Source organism: Dermacentor variabilis, chromosome 7 (genome assembly GCF_050947875.1).
Source record: "Dermacentor variabilis isolate Ectoservices chromosome 7, ASM5094787v1, whole genome shotgun sequence".
Taxonomy (NCBI): Eukaryota; Metazoa; Arthropoda; class Arachnida; order Ixodida; family Ixodidae; genus Dermacentor; species Dermacentor variabilis.
In genome coordinates this window covers 70,789,658-70,812,650 of record NC_134574.1, presented here as the reverse complement: position 1 = coordinate 70,812,650, position 22,993 = coordinate 70,789,658, and the positions used below count along the sequence as shown (strand labels likewise).

At 49.6% G+C, this 22,993-nt stretch overlaps 1 protein-coding gene across 1 annotated transcript in view; it reads left to right on the top strand.

Moving 5' to 3' along the window:
• LOC142586838 (plancitoxin-1-like) overlaps positions 1-22,993 on the top strand; it is a 110,047-nt gene that overhangs the window by 34,421 nt on the left and 52,633 nt on the right. The window contains exon 2 of the mRNA XM_075697705.1: positions 12,634-12,823. Coding sequence (XP_075553820.1) covers positions 12,634-12,823 — 190 coding nt within the window. The remainder of the gene's footprint in view (positions 1-12,633; positions 12,824-22,993) is intronic.

Below are 22,993 nucleotides of genomic sequence, written 5' to 3'. Positions count from 1 at the left end.
CATCTTCCTTGAATTCCAACGCTCCTGGAAGTTGAACGCTCCCTGTGGGTCTCATTGGGTGAATTCCATGGCATTCTGTTAGGTACTTTTCCGATAGGGAGCGCACCGAATGGAACGGCCGGAGTAAAATCCGCTAGGGTGTGGGCAAAGGTGCGGGCGCTGGTCAGCAATACGTTCTAATGAATCACCCGGGAGACAGAGGAACAAATTTATCCACGGACAGCAGACATGGGACTAGGCACAGACTAAATACAGGTACTACATTAGAAAGGGGTGCAACGCTTTGTGACTAATTTCAGTTCAGGTTCTTCGCGTGCACTCGCAGTTCCAATGGCAGTAGATTCGAGCCGCAGTGGTGGGGTAGCGTTGTCTGGAGCGCAGCTCAGCCGCCAGTCGCTACGACAGTGACAGGAGCCGGGGCGATGCCTGGCCTAGGCGGGTTAGGAACGGTGATGAAAGCCGTAGTGCGGCCTATCTCGGCTACACAGGAGCCGGCGCGCAACCGGGCCTCAATAGATCAGCACGGCGGTGGACGCCGCAACACAGCCTCTTTAGGAAGCGTCAGCAACCGGGGCGAAGTTCGGCCACGGCAGGATCCGCCAGGTAGCCTCCGAGGACAGCGCTGTAAGCTGAGTCAAAGCCCGGTTCAGCAGGGGCAGGACCGGGGACGTCGGGAGGTGGCGCACTGTTCGATCCGCAGTGGCCGGCGAGAGCTTCTGCTATTGTCTCGCTCCGCTGAGCTTTTCGGCCCCGTCGCTCGAGCCGATCAGGCGGGTCCCAGAAACTAATCACGCGCACACTCGCGCTTTTCAGCCCCGCACACCGACTCATGCACTGATTTCGCTACCAGCGCACACTTCAAATGCTGCCTTCCTAGTACACTTCCGCGACTTCAAGAGCGACGCGGCGGTGAGGTAGGGCGCGGCGAATAAACACTCGTAACAGATAACACAGAGTGCGGCGTTCGTCAGGCTACACGTGCAAGTTTTTATAGCATCGCCATAGGTGCGAGTTTATACGGCACACACAGTGCCTTCCTTGTGGTTCTTTGTAGTGGTCAGGTCCGTTTCACTTGAGTTATTTTCTCCCACGATGCCAATGGAGCCGACAGGGCCGAGTTGCGACGGTGCCAGCGATGTCAATGCCGACGCGGGACAAAAGTCTTTCAGGGCGGACAGGCAAAGTGCCACCTGTGGTACCGCCGACTAGGTGACGAGGACAAGTCGGTTGGCAGACATTGCAGGACTTCACGAACTGCTTCGCTTCAGACTGTACACCTGGTCAGTAAAACTCGGCGACAATGCGTTCAGTTGTCCTGGATATTCCTCGATGGCCAGCGAGAATTCCCTTGTGCGCCATCTTCAGGACATTCTCCTTCAGCTGTTCGGGTACAACAAGCTGTTCTAACTCCTTCCCACATTACAGATTGTGTCTTCGATATAGGACTCCTTCAGATAAGTAAAACGAGTCTCATGATTGTCACAATAGTTTTACCGATATTCTGATAGCAACGTCCTAAGGACACGTAATTTCTTTGCAAGTTCTTGAGAGTCTATATCGGAGGCTGAAAGTTTAGTACCGGCAGATTCGTCATGGGGCGTGCTGGAGCTGCTCCCTTTGCAGCTGCAGCGTTATCACTCAGAAAGTTATTTTGGTCTTCTACTTGGCAGAACGGCAAGTTCAAGTCTGAGGACACTTCCCATGACTTCCAAGAAAGTGGTGCGGGTCCACCGCTGCAGGACGTACCGCCGAAATGGCCGGGTTGTTCATGTCTCTTGCGGTGCTATCTGGTCGGCCCGCTCCATGAAGTTGTGGCTGATGTGCGTTTACTTGAGCAACCGGCTTAACACCTCCGACGTCCCCAACACCACGTCATAAAGGGGGTTCTACGTGCCCTTGGCACTCACCATGCCTTTGAAGGAGGCCGTGTCTAGAAAGTCTACTGCCTCTGGCAAATTATCCAGTCTAACAGAAATACTAGGCTTTTTGTTCCTGTAAGCTTTTCCTCTGGAACGAGTCCTTGTCGAACAATTACAGTATTGCAGCCAATATCTTTGAGCACAGTTACGGCCTTACCCTCGAGACAACCTGTGGCCACGGGCAAAGTATCCACATCAAAGACAGTAGGAATAATTGTCAATGTCGTATTCACGACTTGAACGTCCTCCATGTCTTGCACCAGGACGTACCCAATTTCGGGCAGCGTCCTGTGGGTACTCCCATCAGTCGACAGCATACAGGACACTTGTTTTTTTCGCATCCTCGATGCTTCGCCAGATCAACTGGTTTTACCACTGGACCAGCCAGGACCAGAGCTATTTCTCGTCCATGTTCAACACTAAGAAGCACGATGGATTGGCTGATGACACAAAATGCACTGATTGTACGCCTTGACTGGTCGCTTCTCAGATTCTTTATTGCTGTGACGAGTGGAGCGATTGCGCGGGGCGAGTGGACGCCGAAGGAAAAGAAGTATGCGCGATGGTGCGCGGGGGCGTGGCTCGCGAGGGGGCACGCGTGCCGGCATTCGATTTCAGAAGGCTCGGTAGAAAGAGCTCGGACCGGCGTGGACCTGGTGGGACACACTCTAGTGGGAATCGACACGGCTACGGGTGCGCCTTGGTGCCTGCCTGTTCATCGAACACACCCGGGCCAGCCCACACACGAGCGGCTAACGGTCAGCTCGGGCAAGCGTCGAGGTCATCCCGCGTCTCATCAAAGGGTTGCAATAACTTGTGCGGACCACGCCGTTCCAGCAGAGCCCGTGAAATCGCGTGGTCGCTTGCTGAACGACCACTATCGTCCGCGTTTGAACTGCCTGCCCATTCTTGAAGCTTCAGCTGCAGAACACGTTCCTCGGTTTGTAGTCGTTTTCCATGCGTAAGCATTTCTGTGGTTACCCAACGAGAACACTGTCCGTCCGTCCCACCTTCGCGTAAGACGATCGCTTTCAAGATAGAGCCAGCCACCTGTGGAAGAAGACGATGACGATCGTGCGAGCAGTGACGCGAGCGCGTCGCTCTGACAATGTGACGTGTACAATTAGACACGCACTAGAACTGTGGAGCAGCTGTGGCTTCGAATCGGAACGTCATCAGTGCACCTGGCGCCGCGTACCTGGAGTATTGCTTGCCCCATCAGTTCACGTTGCGCCTCCTTCCGCAGCAGTTCGTGTCGCCGCAGTGCTGTCGCATTAACCGTAATGGCGCCGAGACTACCGCAGCCGCTTAGTGAAGAAGAACGGAAACGCAGGAATGCAGAATATTAACGTGAATACAGATTACGCCAGAACCAGATGCACGAAGCTCCGCAGAGCGCGGAACTACAGCAACACGCTGCCGAACGCGAAAAACAAAAGCGACGAAGCCACGCCGACGCCGCCCGATACCGACGTTCCAGGGAACGCAGCATAGATTTCTTTCCTTTCCTACATGTCTCCCGTCCTTTCACCACAGATCCACATACGCTGCGGGCTCGCTATAGCACGAGTGAACATTGCTTCTACTCCCCTGTTCTACGCTGTCTCGTGCAGGTCTCACTTAATAGTTCGGTGTTGAAACCGCGCTTCTCCGCTTCGCGATTCTTTGACGATCGTTCTTTTGACACGACCACTCAACACCACGTCGTTACTACGAAATGCTTACACATCATTAAGATGACTCCCTGAGGAGATTCTGCGCACAATTTTTCCTCCACCTCCAATTTCTCGCCCTGCTCGTGACGAGCTTGCGCGCGGAGGTCCCTTTCTATTGCGCGTTCCGCGCCAACCTACTCGTGGAGAGCGGCACCCGCCAAGCCCGCGTCCTTGCCAGTCGCGTGTAGCCTCTCATTATCCATGGGCTCTTCCCGTACGGCTAGCTGTCGGGAATATGGTAAAACTGATCCTGGCAGGCTCACCAAAATTGTGGGCAAATATGTGGGCGCAAGTCAGCCAGACGCACTAAAAAATCACCCAAGGCAGAGAGGAACGAATTTATACACGGTCAGTAAACATGAGAGCATACACAAACTAAATACAGATAGTACATTAAAGAAGGGTGCCGCGCTATTGTCACTAATCTCAGTTCATGTTCTGCTCCACTCACAGTTCCTATGGTAGTAGACTGGAGCCGCAACGCTGGGGTAGCGTTGGCTGGGGCGTAGATTAGCCACACGTCGTTACGACACTGACGGAAGCCGGCGCACAGCCTGGCCTAGGCGGTTGAGCAGCGGCGATGATCGCCGCAGCATAGCCTGTCTCGGAAGCGTGAGCAGCCGAGACAGACGGATCCGCCATGAGGCCTCCGAGGACAGCGCTGTAAGCCCGGGCGATCGGGGACGTCGCGACGAGACCTGCCGCTCGATCCGCACGGAGTGCCCGGCTAGAGCTTCTCCTGCTATCCCGCTCCGCTAAGCTTCTCGGCCGCGTTGCGCGAACCGACCTGACGAGACCTGCGCACCAATCACGCGCACACGCGCTTTTCGGCCCCACACACCGACACAAGCACTGATTTCGTCACCCGCGCACTTCAAATGCTATCCTCCTGCTGCACAGGGTGTGTAATCTCGAAGGCCATGGTTGTGTGCATTGCCCACGAAATTGAACTGTTGGTGACAGCAACATCGCCGTATAGTGTATATGTGTGGTCGGTGCCCCGGACAGAAATGTGCAGCGCTGCGCTTCGCAGCTAGATTTTGCAGCCGATTGTTGGCTACTAGAAAGCACTGACTGCGGTGAATTGATATGTTGCCCTCTAGTGCCACATTTTTGTACACAACGTGCAGAACGGTCATGTATATTACTTGAAAGACGTGCAAACTGTCAATCAACGGGGGCTAGCACGCAGCCATGCACTTGGTGTTTCGGCAGTTCCCTGCTGCCCTTTGTAATTCGTTTCTATTCTGCCCATTTACCTAGATATTATGTGCGGCTCAACTAACGCAGAATTTTCTGCTAATTTCGCACTGGCTCAAAAACAAGATAAGTGTGTTGTTTTGCCACCTATTAATGCGCATTCTACTTCAGCATTTGTGTGCCTCGCCTTCTTTTTCCTCCGTCTAAGTTCGAAACAGTTACTAAATACTTTAAACAATGTATGTACTTAGGAATATAACAGCCGCTGTCTATAGCGTTAGGCTAACAGCGGGACATTAAAATGTCGCAGTTTCGCTCGAAAGGCGAAGAATCGATTGCGATAGCAATTAGTACAGATTTATATAAAAACTAAGGATAGTAGTTTCCCGATATTGCAGCCATCGAAGATAATCAACGACTTTGCGATGCACTAACAACCTTTGTTTATTTTGGGGAATGTTGAAATTATGTTCTGACAAAATTCATTGTATTGTATTGATTGTCTTTGTAACCTATACTATCCAATCCCCTCTGTAATGCCTTTGACCCTGAGGGTTTAATAAATTAAAAAATATATAAAAAAATAAATTGATTGGTTTACAATAAATTCTAATGTTTACAGTTATTTTGTAATCTGCTTCAAACACAAAATGGCAACAAAATTGATATAACATGAGCACAACGGACGGTGTGACAATCAGGTATCGCGCGCTCCACACGTGATGTCTCAAATATTATTACAGTGCAAAGGCACCAGCGCAAGGCCAAATGTTCCTTTACATCGTCAGAAAATGCACACTAGAATTTACTACGCTGCAACCAAGGAAAAAAGTGTATGCCCGCCGTACGCGTGTACGCAAACACGTAGTGGCTAGGAGACGACGCGATGCGTCATCTAAACTATGCGTGGTTGAGCGTGTCCGCCAGGCAGCGACTCCGCTCGAGCTCGCAGCCAATTGGATGTGTTCGTATTGTGCGGGTGCATTGTGATTGTTGTCTTGTCATACATAATGTGAATCCAGGTGACGGAAAGCACATTGTTAACGTTGAGTGTTGATGTGTGCGTGTGTGTGCGAAGAATGCATTGTACGTATGAAGGATCCTCAAGTCTTGTAAGTTATCGGCGTTTCATTTGCATCCGGTGTATCATTTTATGTGCGAACAAAATCTAAGCGGGACTGTTTCTTCGCAATTATCAATTATCTACAGTAAACTTGCGTCGAACGTTTTTTTTCTTATCCTAGAACGAGCGCAATGCGTAAGATATAACACATCTATGGTTTCGCATGCCTGGCGTCGGCTATGCTGGTTTTCGAGAGGGAGAAGTCATTCCTACAATGCATGAGGGTCGAAATTTACTCTGTTTAAGGACAAAATTAAGATATATGGCCGTTTCTCTCGAACTAGAGCAGGGTCCACTATTTTGTTCCTTTCGAGTGAATCGCAGTGTTGAGGTCACATAGCGCATAAAGGTGGCTGTATGTAAGCCTAGCGATAATTAGCGGAAATGGCTAGTTGCAGGAATGAATTGCGCGTTCATGCATGGTTTTCAGCAATGGGTGTAATCGCATATCTTGCCCACTTTAGATAACATGGTGTTATGGCAACTGAAAGCACGCGTTGTGTGGATGTTTTGTGGAAGGGCCGTTTTATGGTGTAAGATTGTTAGTTACAGACACAGCAGAGGCACCATTAAAAAGGTAAATCGGTTAACAATGTGCCCTAGCCATGCTTAACAACGCCACCAAATTTCACATAGCAGCTGACGTGCGCAGACTGTTGTCGAATACCTGGCCCTGACGCAAGAACAACCATTGAGCACATATGTCGTCATGTTCATTCACGAGCACCACCCCTCTCCGTCCCTGACCTCGCTCCACACTCATTCCACAAGTGCCAAATGAAGAAAAGTCGCGAGTGGGCGAGAGCATAAACAATAGCGTGTACGAGCAAGAGTGAGTGCTGGCAAACTAAGTACGTGCGAATGTCGTTGGCGGTGATTTTAAGCCGAGGAGAGTATATACGGACGTGAGTGACAGTCGGCGAATGTGAGTAGACGTGGGTTTGAGTGAGCACATAGCCCCTCCAAAAATTCACCGACAATTGCGATACTCCATAATGTGAAATTTGAGCCCAGCTCTATACGCGTTTTCATTTCGCTACATATTGGCTGGCGTGGACAATCGGTCTCGTGCGACACTTCGCAAACGGAGCGAAGTGTGGCGCCACTGCCTCGCTAATCTGGTCATCGCGAGAGCCAGCGCGTGGGCCCAGGGCGTTGGGGACGTGTGGGCGCGAGTCACAGAAGCCGCCGCCGACAAACCTCCCAGACGATGCGCGCATGTCTGGTGACATTACCTGGCCATCGTCGCCGCATTGCGCTTTTCGTCTCGCGCTTTCGCCATATCCTAAGCCGCTTTCTTCCTCGTGGTTCCACCATCTCAAGCCTTAAACTTCGTAAAGTAGCGCCACGCTTTGAAGGATGCCACCGCCTCCTCGCGCGTTCTGGCCGAGGCCCACGCCGGGTCGCTTGGGCTAATGTGATCACGTGGGCCCTCGCGCCGGCTTCGTTCGTTTACAGTCGCGCTTCAGCGCCATTTTCGCTTGAGAAGCGTCTACGGAGTAGCGAGGAGCGCATGTTGGCGCCGTTGCCCTTGTGTGTTGTGTTGCGAACACCTTAAACTAAGTTTTGTAGCAACTGCACCGTCCCTTGACGGCATTTCCTATCACCATAACCTGCTGCGGCTTAGTATGCCAAAATAGTTTCAGCAAAGACAAGCTCTTCTCGATGCCGTCAGGTGAGCGCTACGGCTTAGGAAGAAAGACATGGGGCGCTATAACGTAAAACTATTCCAAACTTTTCTATTCCAATTCTGCAATCAGCCCTCCGCGATTGGTCAAAAACTTTTTGGACCACCCCCATTTCACCTGTCTGTCACGCGACGTCACGAAAACCACGATAGCTCCCCATCTGATATAACGTATACACATAGATTATGCATCATTTGACCGAACAAAAGAAAAATGGTTATTTCTGATTAAACGCCTCTTCGCCATTAGGCCTCGGCTTGTGATCAAAAGTTTTCGGGCTGCGCCCACTTCACCTGCCTCTCACGCGGCGTCACAAAACCGCAAAAATTCACCGCGTTGAAGTGACGTATACGCGTTAAAGAGCATTAATATGCCGAACAATACTGAATTTTCTTCCGAATAGCCGCAGGCTGCCCCGTTCCGAAAGGAATAAAAGATGGCTGCCGCCGATCGTTCAGGCACTGGCTACTCGCACCTGTCGGAGAGCATGGGTTTATTTGCGTGTACTAAAACTTTTTGCGTGGCCGTGTAACGTTTTCGAGCACTTTCGACGCGTGTACGACCTCGTTCTGCCAAGTCTTCTTTGCTGAGGATCCGTATTAGCGTCATTCTTAAGCTTCCGTTGCATGCCGCCGCGATTGTCGACGAGCCACCGCAAGCTAAGTAAGAGAAAGCGGACCAATCGCAGACGCTGGCACCACCCTCTTCATCCGGTTATCGATTTTTAGTGCAGTGGCTCGGCCCCATCGAATCCCTCTCCACTTGAGCGTGCTCTTTGCCTCTTGTGACCCAATTAGGTAAGACAAGCCACTCAGTCTAGGCAATGTTATTAGTTTTTCAAGCAAACAAAAGTTACCTCTTATGAACGAGGAGAGCGTTTGATTGGTCTGTTCAGACAACCCTGCGGGTGAACGCCCGATGCTTGCGTCGGCGGTTACGCAAGTTTGACGTCAGGAGATTGAAATAAAAAGATATTGGAATAGCTTTACGTTATCGGACCCATGGTTTCATCGAATTGGGAGGGAGAACTTCAGACCAACATTCTCCACTCGACTACAGGAGGCAGTCACGATTCTCTCACAGTATAGTCCTACGTGACGTGTACTTTGCTTATATAAGCAGTACGTGGTCGTATTCGGTGCGTTTAATCTGAATGGACGCCACCAGGCTTGAAGTCGCGGGCACGAGAGGCTGCGTGCGAAAACGTGATTGCGAAACCTTTAGGACCCAGCGCATTCCTTGTGATAAAATTCGAGGCTCGAGCGGGAAAGCTCATCTTAGGAAAGCAACTCTCTTCATTTTTGGTTATTAATGTGCCTGCCTTTGAGCGAATAGCTTTTTTTTGCTACTTTTGTTCCTGTTCTTCAATGGCGTTCGCCCACTCTATTTGCGATACAAAGAAAAAGTGTGCCTGCTCTCTTGAAACCGCGATCGTCGTTGAACGACAGCATCATAAGTCTTTGAGACGTACGTGTTAATTCGTGTCAGCTCTAAAGTGTGTGTAGGTAAAGATGCAGTGGTGGAACACTCGCAAAAAAAAAAAAGAAAAACGTGCGGTCGTCCGCTCGTTCACTGGCTTGTTCAGCCGTCGTTCGTTTAGTCGTTCGTTCAACTGTGAGCTTGTTCGACCACTGTGTCTCTGAGGCACACGCAATGTGACAACAAATGATGCCTCAATATGAACGACTGCCTTATTTCATTTCCCGCAATTTCGACCGCGTCGCATCGCGGCAATTTTTCGAGTGGGCATAATTTCACGAAGGTCATATCTCGCAATTGTTATTTCGGAGCCAGCGCAACCGTCCTCAATGCATACACCTTAGTGCAACTCGGTTGGCTACAAGTACGTCATTTCATGAACGGACGAGCTAACGCACGATGAAATGCTATTCGTGATGAGTCACCAAACTGAAAAAATAATACACTTGTTCGAGCCTGATTGCAGCGCTGCTACCGTAATACCGCTAACTAATACTAAAAAAGACGCATTGCGTGATTTCGTTTTCTGTATACACAGAATCCCGACTCAATCATTGGTCGCGCGTATTTCTGTCGACTTTAAGGCACAACAAACATAATAGCAGCAGCGGCCACCTCTGAGCCTTCACGCGTGCTTGGGAAGCATGCACGTTGGCGGCACTGTAGCTTGTAATACTCTTTCTAACCTTCAGAGCAGCGATAATTCATGCCTTCTGTCGGCCTTTGTACGTCATAGCTAATACGCGCCGTGAATTCACATGGTAGGGTAGCTTGCTGGAGGTGAGTATGTTGGTATGGTATGGTATGGTATGAAGAACTTTATTTAGGTCCTGAGGGATCAGTCTGGGACTGATGCGGGCCACTCCCACGTCGGTACAGAGAGGCCGAGCCCCTCTGCCATCACACGGGCCCTCTGGACAGCCCTGAGTTGGTCCGCCAGCACTTCACTGTGCAGCATTCGCTGCCACCACTGTTCACCTCGAGAACCATCACCGGCCAACGCCAAGCAGCGCCACAGCATGTGTTGTAAATCGAGTAAACCCCCACACTTACTACAATAGACTGAAACCCCGCAGTCCGGATTAATTTTATTCATGATGACCGGGTTAGGGTACGTCCGTGTCTGCAGAAGCCTTAATGTAACCGCCTGCGGCCTACTTAATTTAGGATGTGGCAACGGGAATGCCCTGCGCCCTAAGTAATAGTGCTTGGTGATTTCGTTGTAGGTTAACAGTTGGTCCCTGTACTCAGGAGCGGGAGATCCAGCCCCTTCAGGGAGTACACGGCACACTAATCCTCGTGCCTCCCTGTGCGCCACCTCGTTGAGGTTACGCGGGGCTCCCTCCACTGTCCCCATGTGCGCCGGGAACCAAGTAACGGTATGCGAAGTGATATCCCGACCCTGCAGCAGTCTGTTAGCCGGTTCCGCAACAAGTCCTCTCGAGAAGGCTGTAATCGCAGATCGTGAGTCGCTAAACCCCAAAACTCTTCTAGAATCAATTAGTGCTAGATCAATAGCCACCTCTTCAGCAACCCCCGGGTCTTTGGTATAAATGCAAGCAGCATTTCTAACGCTCCCTTTGCCATCTACTACCACCACCGAATAAGCATTTTTACCATTAATCCATGCGGCGTCAACAAACGCAGACTCCTCCTCCTGATCCTTTGCCTCTCGCAACAAAGCCCTAGCTCTCGCGACCCGCCTCCCTACATTGTGCACGGGGTGCACATTCCGCGGAAATGGACGAACCATGATATTTGCCCTAAGGTTCACGTTCAACTCGTGTAGGGGCGCCCTATCATGCGACACAGCCACCGATTCTTCAATTGACTGTAATATATACCTACCCGCTGGTGTACCTAGCAACCGCTCCCTCTGTGCGGTACGTTGAGCCTCAGCAATTTCATCTAAAGTATTATGTTGGTATTCGATCGTAAATTTGTTATTAACAGCTATTCGCAACAAGATCTTGCGCCACGCTCTTGACAAATGTTGAGTACCTAATTATAGCGCACTCGATACATTTGCAGTCGTCATGGCACAGTGTTAGCGCTCGTTCAGATACTTTCTGAAGAAATAGTTATCAAAAGAGGAAAAGAAAAGCTGCGGTCATGCAATTTGTGTAACCATCCATATATAAATTCTATGTTGTACACGGAATTACTCGGAGCTGCAAAGCCAACGCAAACGCTTAAAGCGAACCGACTTGCAATGCGTTGTTGGATACGGACCCTTTTCCTGGCATCACTCAAGCTCCCCGACCACACCCAATCGCCGTTGCATTCCAATTATGGTGCGCCGGGGCGCGTCTACCTCTTTACCGGACCCGTCAGACAGCTTGCCGACCTCATGCGCCGCACGTCGAGCTATAGCTTGTCTCACCCCTGCTTGTTTCTTCCCGAAAGTGCAACGGGAGGCTTGCACGGTTCCAGGTAGCTGATCTTGGTCCCGAGGAAAGCTGTTTCACGGCTCTGGGAGGTCGTTCGAGAACAACCCGTCTCTTCCAGCTGAGCGCTTCCAGGCAAGGAGGCGACGCCGGAGGCTCGACAACCCTCGGACAATGGAGCCTTTGGAGCGTCCCCATTGGTCGAATATGACGGCACTTGCACCGGGGCCCACCATTGGCGGAAAATGATGACACGTGAGCTGGCTCGACGATTGGCCGAAAATGACGTGACCCCGCGAGACCGAAGGGGTTAAAAGCGAAGGGCAGGGAGAAGAGTCTCTTTTTTCGTTCTTCGGCCGCAGCGTCCGATTTGCTGCCGGCCGTCGATGACTTTATGAGTGTTCATTACTCTGTCTTACTTCTGTAAATAATGCAAATAAACCTTCAGTTCTCAATATCCTCCTCAATGTCGGCCAACTCCCGCGCTCAAGGGCAAGATCTAATAGCGTGCATACGCTCTGGGAAAGGTCGTCTGCTACGCTCGAGCGGTAAAGGTGGCGCCACGGTCGAGGATGGAGCGTGAACAAGAGGAGAAACGAGGAGGATTAAAGGCGGAGGTGGAGAATGTCGCTATATTACGACGTTTAAGGGTCTTACTACACCCGCCTATCCGCTTTCTTGCAAGCACTTCTCTCTCCCAGCTTTTTTCAGTCCCCGCTGCGCGGCGCGTTCGCTTTCATGTATTGGCTGTGCTCGTTCGCTCGTTATGCCAGGAACGCCGACGCTCACCGCAGGAACGACCGCCTGAGAGGTGCGCTCTAAGATAGTGGTGAGTGAGTATACGCCTACTGTGCCTACCTGTGGTTGCGGATGATTCGAGCGCAGGTTAGATTAGTAATTATGTCAATAACGACAGATAGTGAGAATGTCACTAAGCGCACCGTTGTCGCCTGTAGCAGTTTATTTTTCAGGTTAAGACAAGGCGTCCGATTTCTTTTATTCTACGAGTGATACGGCACGCAGTATTGCTAGGGCCAACTTTTTCCATATATACCATTCTCAAGATTTCCGTAGCTGTCGCTCATCTCTGACGTGATTTCCGCATTTATTTGTTTTCCGCAGGTTCGTTGTCTACAAGATACCAAAAACAAAGCCTAACGCCGAAAGCTTTATGCAACCCAATGGTGGAGAAATGGCGTACTATGACAGCAAATCGAAAAATTCAAGGTGGACCTTGTTGCAGAGTGATATTGGCGTCAAAAAAGATAACCCAATCGCCGAGACCCTGGCCCCCATATATCAAAAGACATCAGTGAGTTACCTGTTGCTGAAATTAAATTGCTTAGGATAATATAATACAAGCTAAGAAGTCTGCCAACCTTATCTGCAAGAAATCTGTTGCCATCGTAAACTTTTTTGCGCGAGATGGCGCGCTAGGTTTGACGTCGGAAAATAATGTCAGAAGCATATGTTCAATTCCTTCTTTGCGGCGCGATTGAATGACGGGCATGTCAGCTGCGCCAGAGATGCTGGACATATTAGTTTTGAGATAACACATCTTCTTGTCGCAGTAAGCTAGTAGGCGCTAATTAATAATAATATTTGGGGCTTTACATGCCAAAACCACTTTCTGATTATGAGGCACGCCGTAGCGGAGGACTCCGGAAATTTTGACCACCTGGGGTTCTTTAACGTGCACCTAAATCTAAGCACACGGGTGTTTTCGCATTTCGCCCCCATCGAAATGCGGCCGCCATGGCCAGTAGTAGGCGCTACATATGCCTACATTTATGTTACTGCATGACAGCGTTTCTTCCGCCCGTGGGTATAGAAGGTGTGACCGTCTTTTCTAAGCAGTCTCCCTACCTCGCCGGGGTTCATGCGTCGTTTTCTGACTGACCAGACAGGCTAGCGGGTGTTTAACATCAGTTAAGGTTCAATAAAAAATGTTTTGGATTTTCCGAGTTGCACCAGATTCCCTGAGCACAGTATCAGAATTCAAAATCAGAATTTATTATTAGAAGTTGGGTCACATTACAAGTAGTACACGAATTAGACCTCAGACGCGTGCATCACGCGAAATCATCCTACGATACCCATCTTTCTTCGTGCAACCTAGTGCTTTGAGAGGCTTCGCGCATGGATCGCGTCTATGTGGCAACAGTTTTCTGTGCTGTGCCGTGCCTGAGGAAGAAACAAAACCGACACCACACAGTGCTCGTATGGTGCCTTTGTCTCTATTCTCGCTTTTTCCAACTTCTAAGTTGAACCAACTAGCCGAACGCTGCACTGATTTGTAATCAGTTCCCTTTATATTATTACGATATCATTGAGCGATGCTCAAGAGACGAGCCGCCGCGAGAACGACGAAAAAGTTGGTCGGTGCCCTTGGCACGAGCGAGTGTCAGCCTGGCTGCCTGGCTCCAGTGTAAATAGCGTGTAAATAGCATCTTTCGTTTGTGTCTTTCCACGCGTAACATTTCTGGTGGAGGTCAGCGATCCCCGTCCTCGCCACGGAACTCCGAAGTGGTCGGCACACCGAGCTTGTCACTATGCCTCCCGGTGACGAGCCCGCCTCTGCAACGGCTTCGGCTTGTCCGACTGCTCCAATCGTCACGGTTGCCTCACATCGTGACCCAGGTGTGTTCTCTGGCCTGGATGGACCAGATGTCGACGACTGGATCAAGCTCTATGAACATGCCAGCGCTAATAATAGGTGGGACCCAACGATTATGCGCGCCAATGTCATCTTTTATCTCGGCGGCACCCCACGCGTGTGGCACCAAACGCATGATGACGAAATAACCAGTTAGGACAGTTTCAAAGAAAAGCTACGGGAACTGTTCGGCGACCTCATTGGGCGCAAGGCTGCCGCGAGAAAGGCTCTTGCGTCTCGTGTTCAGTCATCTACAGAGCCATACGTTTCCTACATCCTCGACGTCTTGGCTCTATGCCGTAAAGCTGACGATAATATGTCCGAAGCAGATAAAGTGGCACATGTGCTTAAAGGCATCGCCGACGACGCCTTCAATTTGCTTGTTTTCGGCAACGTCTCGACTATCGACGCCATTATAAATGAATGCCGTCGCTTTGAACAGGCTAAGAGCCGCCGTATCTCACACCACATTGCGCGGCTACCCAACAGTGCTGCTACATCGACATATGAGTGTCGACCGCGTCAGACCAACACCTGTGACGACGTCACCCGTATTGTTCGCCGCGAACTCGAGGCCGCCTGTTCGCCAGCCTACTCCACGACGCCTCCCGATCCGCCAGCAACCACCATTGCGATGATTCAGACCGTCGGCCAGACAGGAATTTGAAACATGGGTCTGAACACCGTGTGTTCCACATCTCGACCCAGCGTTCCCCAGTTATCTAGCGGCCCTCCTCGTCCCCGGCAGTCCTTTTCTGCCACATCTCGCCGCAACCCGTCCTAATGGCGTACCCCTGATGACAGACCGATCTGCTTCCACTGCTGCCGCATCGGCCACGTCGCCTGTCACTGCCGCAACCGATGGCCACCACCTCCTCGGACTTACGCCACCACTTAATCCCGCACCTTTGGACCTTCTGTATCCTATGCCACCCGCCATGAACCCACTACCGCTGAGGCCCCTACTCCGAACATTCGCTACAACCTCTCGCCCTCACCTCGACACCACCAGTCTTGTTCACCCCAACCCCGCCGCTCTTCTTCGCCGCCTGTCGCCTCCCGGACCCAGCCGGAAAACTAGGCACTGCAGCTTCTGGAGGTGAAGCTGCGTTGTCGACCCTGCCTTCAAATCCTCTGCTCACGTTGCCTACTAACCGAAACCTTCTTGACGTTGACGGCTATCCTGTCACGGCACTCATCGATACAGGAGCACATCTTTCTATTATGAGTGCTGCCTTCCGACGACGACTGAACAAGCTCCTCGCCCCAGCGTCGGCACGCGTCGTCCGCGTTGCGGATGGCGGTACTGTGCCTATCATCGGCATGTGTACGGCACGTGTCAGCATCGCCGGCCGCCACACTCCTGTCCTCTTAACCGTAATTACTCATTGCCCCCACGACCTTATTCTCGGCCTCGATTTTCTCTCCGCCCATTTTGCTCTTATTGTATGCTCTTCCAGTACCCTTCGCCTTTAGTTGCCGATGTTCGCAGAACCTTCTGACGCACCCCACTGCCGCTTACGCTCCACCGGCTTTCTTCGCCTGCCGCCAAACTCCATAGCCTACATTGAACTGTTGTCTTTCCCACCAGTTCCTGATGGCGAGCACCTCGTCACTCCTCTGCCCGACATCACAATACAGTATGACGTCACCGTGCCTCACAGTATACTTACTATTACTGCGAACCACACACGCATGCCTGTCTGTAACTTTGCATTGACAAAGCAAATTCTACCGCAAGGTATTTGCCTTAACAACCTTTAATTGTCTCGGCGACCAATACGTGGCAGCGTTACCGACCGATGGTTCTCGCGAGCTTAGCATGCCCCTCGCGCCTGCCTCGGGCGTCGATCCCAACATAAAGAAAATGGTGCCGACGGACCTGTCCTCTACGCAGGCTGAAGACCTTTGAGAAATATTATCGTCCTACCCTGATATTTTCGACTTCGACGATCGCCCTTTAGGCCAGACGCTCGCGGTCAAGCATCGCATTCTTACTGGCGATGCTGCGCCTATTCACCGACGACCGTATCGAGTTTCTGCGTCGGAACGCCGAGTAATTCAAGATGAAGTGAACAAAATGCTCGATAAAAACATCATAGAGCCTTCATGGAGTCCCTGGGCGTCACCTGTGGTGTTGGTTAAGAAGAAGGACGGCACGTGGCGCTTCTGTGTAGACTACCGTCATCTGAACAGCATTACAAAGAAGGACGTCTACCCGCTCCCACGTATAGACGACGCCCTTGACTGCCTGCACGGTTCCAGCTATTTCTCGTCTATTGATCTTCTTTCGGGATATTGGCAGATTGCTGTTGACGATACGGACAGAGAAAAAACCGCGTTCATTACACCTGAAGGCCTATACCAACTTAAAGTCATGCCGTTTGGATTATGCAACGCCCATGCCACCTTTGAGCGTATGATGGACTCCTTGCTCCAAGGTTTCAAATGGTCCACATGCCTCTGCTACCTCAACGACGTCATCGTCTTCTCGCCAACGTTCGACACTCACCTTGAGCGTCTCACAACTATACTTGATGTATTTCGAAAGGCGAAGCTGCAACTTAACTCGTCAAAATGTCGTTTTGGCCACCGTCAAAATACTCTTCTGGGCCATCTCGTTGACGCTTCGGGAGTACAGCCTGATGCCGACAAAACTCGCGCTGTCCGAGAGTTTCCGGTTCCGAAGACAGCCGCAGACGTTGGAAGTTTTGTAGGGCTGTGCCCGTACTTTCGTCGTTTTGTTGCAGATTTTGCGACAATTGCTAGGCCCCTAACTAATCTCTTGAAGAAAGGGGTACAATTCTCGTGGGGTAGTGCAGAAGCCGCCGCCTTCTCTCGTCACGTCACTCTTCTAACCTCACCACCCATTCTCGCCCACTTCGACCCTGATGCCCCTACAGAATTACGTACAGATGCCAGGGGTCAAGGCGTAGGTGCCGTCTTAGCTCAGCGTCAGCGTGGCAAGGATCGCGCTATTGCTTATGCGAGCCGCCTCCTAGCACCATCGGAGCACAACTATTCCATTACGGAACGCGAATGCCTTGCTGTTGTCCGGGCGGTTGCGAAGTTCCGTCCTTACCTTTACGGCCGCCCTTTTTCCGTAGTCACTGACCATCGTGCTCTCTGCTGGCTCTCATCGCTAAAAGATCCTACAGGCCGGCTTGGTCGATGGGCTTTGAGGCTACAGGAATTTTCATATTCCGTGGTGTACAAGTCTGGCCGCCTGCACCAAGACGCTGACAGTTTGTCGCGTTATCCTGTTGACGACTCTCACTCCTCCAATATTTCCAGTGCTTCTTGCGCATTCTCTGTATCCCAGCTGCTTCATTTCGCTGACGAGCAACGCCGTGATCCCTACATCAGACTGTTTTGAACACTCTCCGGCCGACGATGCTCTACGCCTCTTCGTCCTCCGCGACGGTACTCTGTACCGTCGTAACCTTCATCCGGACGGCTCTGAGTTCCTGCTTGTAGTACCTAAACACCTCCGCTCCACCGTTCCAGAAGAGCTTCACGACGCACCAACGGCAGGACACCTCGGCGTATCTCGAACCTATGACCGTGTACGCCTCCGTTTTTTTCTGGCCGGGCCTTGCCCGTTTGTGAACTTTGCCAACGACGGAAGAAGCCATCCCAGCTCCCCGCTGGTTACCTGCAGCCGCTCGACATCCCTGCCGAGCCCTTCCATCGTGACGGCTTGGACCTTCTCGGCCCATTTCCGGAATTTACATCAGGAAACAAGTGGGTTGCAGTCGCGGCGGACTACGCGACCCGCTACGCCGTAACCCGTGCTCTTCCGACCAGTTGTGCAACTGATGTTGCGGAATTCCTCCTATATGATATACTTTTGATGCATGGTGCTCCGCGTCAATTGCCTACAGACCGCGGCCGCACCTTTTTGGCCAAAGTCATTGACGACATCATGTGTGCCTGCTCAATACAGCATAAATTTACCACCTCCTACCACCCCCAAATGAACGGCCTCACTGAGCGTTTGAACCGCACCCTTACAGATATGCCATCCAAATACGTTTCAGACGACCACCGTGACTGGGACCTGGCTCTACCTTACATTACCTTTGCATACAAATCTTCCCGTCTCGAAACTGCTGGCTTTTCCCCGTTTTACCTCTTGTATGGCCGCGAACCGACGACGCTACCACTGGACACTGTGCTTCCGTCCGCCACAGCTTCTACTAGCTATTATGCCCATGATGCAATTGCCCATGCTGACCATGCTCGCCAACTTGCGCCCGCTCGTCTAAAGTGTCTCAAGACAAGCAGAAACAACGCTACAACCTCCGTCACCGTGATGTCCATTTTGTGCCCGGCGCCCTCGTGTTGCTTTGGTCACCATCGCGTAAAGTCGACCTTTCTGAAAAACTGCTTTCCTGTTACACAGGCCCATATAACGTGATACGCAAAGGGACCGATGTAACCTATGAAATCGTTCTAGCCACGCCCACTACGTCCTCCGCTGTGACAACCAGTGACATTGTCCACGTTGCCCGACTCAAGCCCTACAACTTTCCATGCACCTTGGATATTTAACAGCACCGTGACGGTGCTTTTGCCGCCAGGGGTAATATTACGATATCATTGAGCGATGCTCAAGAGACGAGCCGCCGCGAGAACGACGAAGTTGGTCGGTGCCCTTGGCACGAGCAAGTATCAGCCTGGCTGCCTGGCTCCAGTGTAAATAGCGTGTAAATAGCATCTTTCGTCTGTGTCTTTCCACACGTAACAATATTATTGCGTCATGCAAGTGTCAGAGCTCATGCATAGAGAATCGGCAGCCTATAAATATTTTACCTTTAGTTGCACCTATTGCTCAAACATTGCTAGGCTCGCAATTTTCGGGTATGATGATGGTCATCATTGGATGTTATTGCATGTTATTGGAACAAGGGCCTTGTGTGGCCAAAGAACGCCAGGCAATGATAATTAGTTTTTAATGAAGCATGAACTGTGAATTTTGAAGCGTCGATGTCATACAGCTGTATAGAGGCCTAAAAATATAAGCTCGTAGAATACATATGCATTAAAACACTCAGAATGACATTAGAGGTTTGAGACCTGCCACCGTCATAAAAGATATGCAATGAGGCAAATGATATACAGAATACTTGGGTGTCAGTAGCACTAATCCCTAAGCAGTACCCTTGAACGCAAGAGCCTACAAGCACATGCTCTACAAAAGTCTATTACTGTAATGGCAGCCTCCATTGAGAGGATGTGCTACGAATGTCTTGGGTGTACAACATGTAGTACACCAACGTCGTTTGTAAAAGCTAAGACAGATACACTGTCAAAGAGTGGGTCATTACCTAGGAACATTGTTGGGTGTAGTGGGACTTGCTGATCGTATGGTAAACGAAAACGTTTTTTTCTTGCCAGCCTCTTATGCACGACATTCTAGCAATTCCTTAGATATTCGGAAAGTTATGCTCTATAATAATTTAAAATAGTCCACCCATTTCTTGGTCGATACCCTATTGTGTATAGGAGGCACGCGTGATAGGCAACAACAACAACAACATTCCAGCAATAACTGAAGGACAGTTGAAGTGGCGCAACGTTTGCCATAGATCAGTGGCTCGTAATCATTTTGCAGGTACGAATGTATGCCATAAGTGCGGCGTATTCTAAGCGGACAGATCATGTCCTTCGTTTGCCTATATTTTATATGGGTGGCAAGTTTCCTAACTGTCGTTTAAAGACACGCAAATTGTCAGATGTTTCATTGTCCCATGAGCGCAACTAATAGTTACGTAGGTATTTTTGTAAGGAATGTTTTAAGTCTGTGGCAGGGACATCTATAGAGTTTGTGCCTTTTCCTGCTGTTGATGTAACGGTTTCGTGAGCGAATATAGTTCCTTCGATGCCTCTGCGTGCAACGACCCAGCGTATTATGACTGGTTGATTATGTAATTATGTTGCGCACAGGAGAGAGAAAAGGTCATTTAGTACCGGATTATTAGTTTTATGAAATGAACTTAAGCATCTTAAAAGACTTAAAGGATCAGTGTATATAATGGCTCATTGAATCCTTGTCTTCTTAATGCGTTTAACAGCCGACAGTACTGCGTATGCCTCAGCCGTAAAGATGCTTGTTTCAATGTGCAGAACATGTGATTCGGAGAAAGATGGGCTGAGTACTGCATAAGACACACCAGGATGTGATCTTGATTCCTTAGTGTAGTACGCAAGGCATGAGTATCTCGCATGAAGCTCTGAGAAGTGCACCTTATTATGTGCTTCTGAGGCGTGCTTAGCGACCACAACTTTGCTGGAGGCATCAGACGTTGTTCAAGGAGTGGTACACCCACTTCTTTGCTGACACTGCTCACACGGAACAAGTAAGGCTCTCTCGCTGTAGAGCGATTATGAGTGGGGCACTGGTCATGTAATTTGTGGTCAAATATGACAGATGTTTAGAGTTGCCATTTATTTTTAGGAAATAAATCGACCTGGAATATGTCCTCTTTTAGATGGAGTGAGCACTCGCTTGGCATAGAGGCATCCTACCGGACTTGTCCTAAAAGCATCTGTGACCGAGCGGATGCCTAGATAGTGGAAGGGATCCAGCATCTTTAGGGCGCTGGGCGTAGCAGACTAGAACACTATGGCACCGTAGTGTAATCGTGCACGAATAAGGCTGTTATTGAGGTTCACGAGGCATAGCCTATTATTACCCCACGTTGTGTGCAACGAAATTTTTAGAATGTTCATTGTATTTAAGCATTTGTACTTACGATACTTTAATTGTCGGATGAAGGTGAGCTATGGGTCTAGTATACTGTCTAAACATTTCTATTCGGTGCTTACAGGTACGCGCTGTCCATGCAGTTCTACGTCAGCCTCAGAGTTGAATCCTCTCTTTCGTGTAAAAATAAAGCAAGAGCTTTTGTTCGGGTTCAGCTTAAAGCCAGTTTCATCAGCCCATTTAGAGACTTTGTTGAGACAAATCCAAGCCTATCGCTCAAAGATTGCCAGGTTGCACGACCTGAATCCTATCTGTAGGTCATATGCGTAAACCAAAACATACTGCGTGGAATGGATGAATGCGTGTAAATGATCTTTACAATGAAAAGCGTACAGCTAAGCACTCTACCCTGCAGAACCCCTTTCCTGGATAAATGGTCTGGACAGAGCATTGCCAATCCTAAATCGAGAACTGCGGTTAGACAGATAGCTTTCTATAACACTAAGCATGTTTCCTCGAATACACCATCTCGGACAGGTCCCGCAATATTCGAAAGCTCATCGTCGTGTCGTATGCCTTTTCCATGTCGAGCAATACAGAAAAGAAAAACTGCTTATAAACAAAAGCGTTACGGATATTTCCTTCAATGCGTACCAGATGGTCGGTTGCTGACCGGCGTTCGCTAAAAACAAACTGACATGGATTCAGCAATTTGTATGATTCGAGAAAATGTAGGAGGCGGCAGTTCATCATTTTTTCGAATAGCTTGCACAGACAACTTGCAAGCGCTATTGGGCGATAGCTTCTAACTGAAGAAGGGTCCTTTCCCTGCTTCAGAATGGGAACGGCAATTGCTTGTTTCCATGTAGATGGAAGGTACCCAGCAGCCCGTATTCTATTAAAAAGTGTGAGTAGAGTCATTTGGTTGTTTGTGCGGAGGTTTTTAACCAAAACTCACATTACTTTTTCAGCACCCAGAACAGAGCTCTGACATTTTATTTATTTATTTATTTATTTATTTATTGAACATACGTTACAGGCCCCTTGACAGGGCATTGAGTAAGGGGCGTAATAAAAAGTACAAAGTAACTTGTCAGTGTACAACGTACGGCTGAAATTTGCAGTTTAACACTAAGGAGAGGAATCGATGATAATGTGGTATGACGGCAAATACAAGGTTGGGCGGGAAGAAGGATAACACGAAGAGAAAAAAAATATTGGCTGGCATTATACATATGGCAAAACTGCACACAAGAACTATAAAGTATACAGATTACAATGACAACATTAACAAGAAAAGAAACTACAACCAAAGATAGACTGACAAATATGCGGAATCTATGCGCATGAACAGCTAGCTGGCAGGGTTTAAAATACGCACAATGGTAGGGCATGATAAAAACGCAGGAACTAATGGCGTGCACAGTAAAAACATTTATCAATGTAAGAAATGCAGTCGGGCAAAAAGTGGGATACTGAAAAAAAAACGTGCAGTGGTACAAAAAATCACGGATGTCTTTGGTCTTAAAGCTGTCAAAATAACAAATAAATAAATACATCGGTGTATACAGAACGTGGCACCGGAAGTAAAACAAAATTGGAAAAACTAATGGCAAGTTTTTATTGCGAAAACAAACAGTGCAGGAGTTGACGGAAATTATCGTAGTCTGGTTCGGATGCGATGTTGTCTGGAAGGCCATTCCACAAACGTATGGCGCGAGGAAGAGCAGATGAGTTGAAGGTGTGAGTTGACCCATATAATCGCGTGAAACTTAAATGGTGATGTAACCGACGTGACGTGATGAAAGGAGCATCAAGGAGAAGTGGGAATGGTCTGTTGTGTTCGTGTATTTGTGAAAAAGGCATAAAAGGGCAATGCCGTGACGAGCACTAAGGGGTTCAAGTGAAAGATTGAGCTTAATTTGCGTTATGCTGTTATGGTTGTCATAATTGCGTGAAATGAACCGGGCAGCCCTATTCTGAACCGCTTAAAGCTTGTTAATTAAATAATTTTGGTAGGGGCACCAGACAGACGCGGCGAATTCAAGCTGTGGGCGAACGAAGGTCTGATAAGCTAGATGACGAACATGAGTGGAACAGTTATGTAAATTACGACG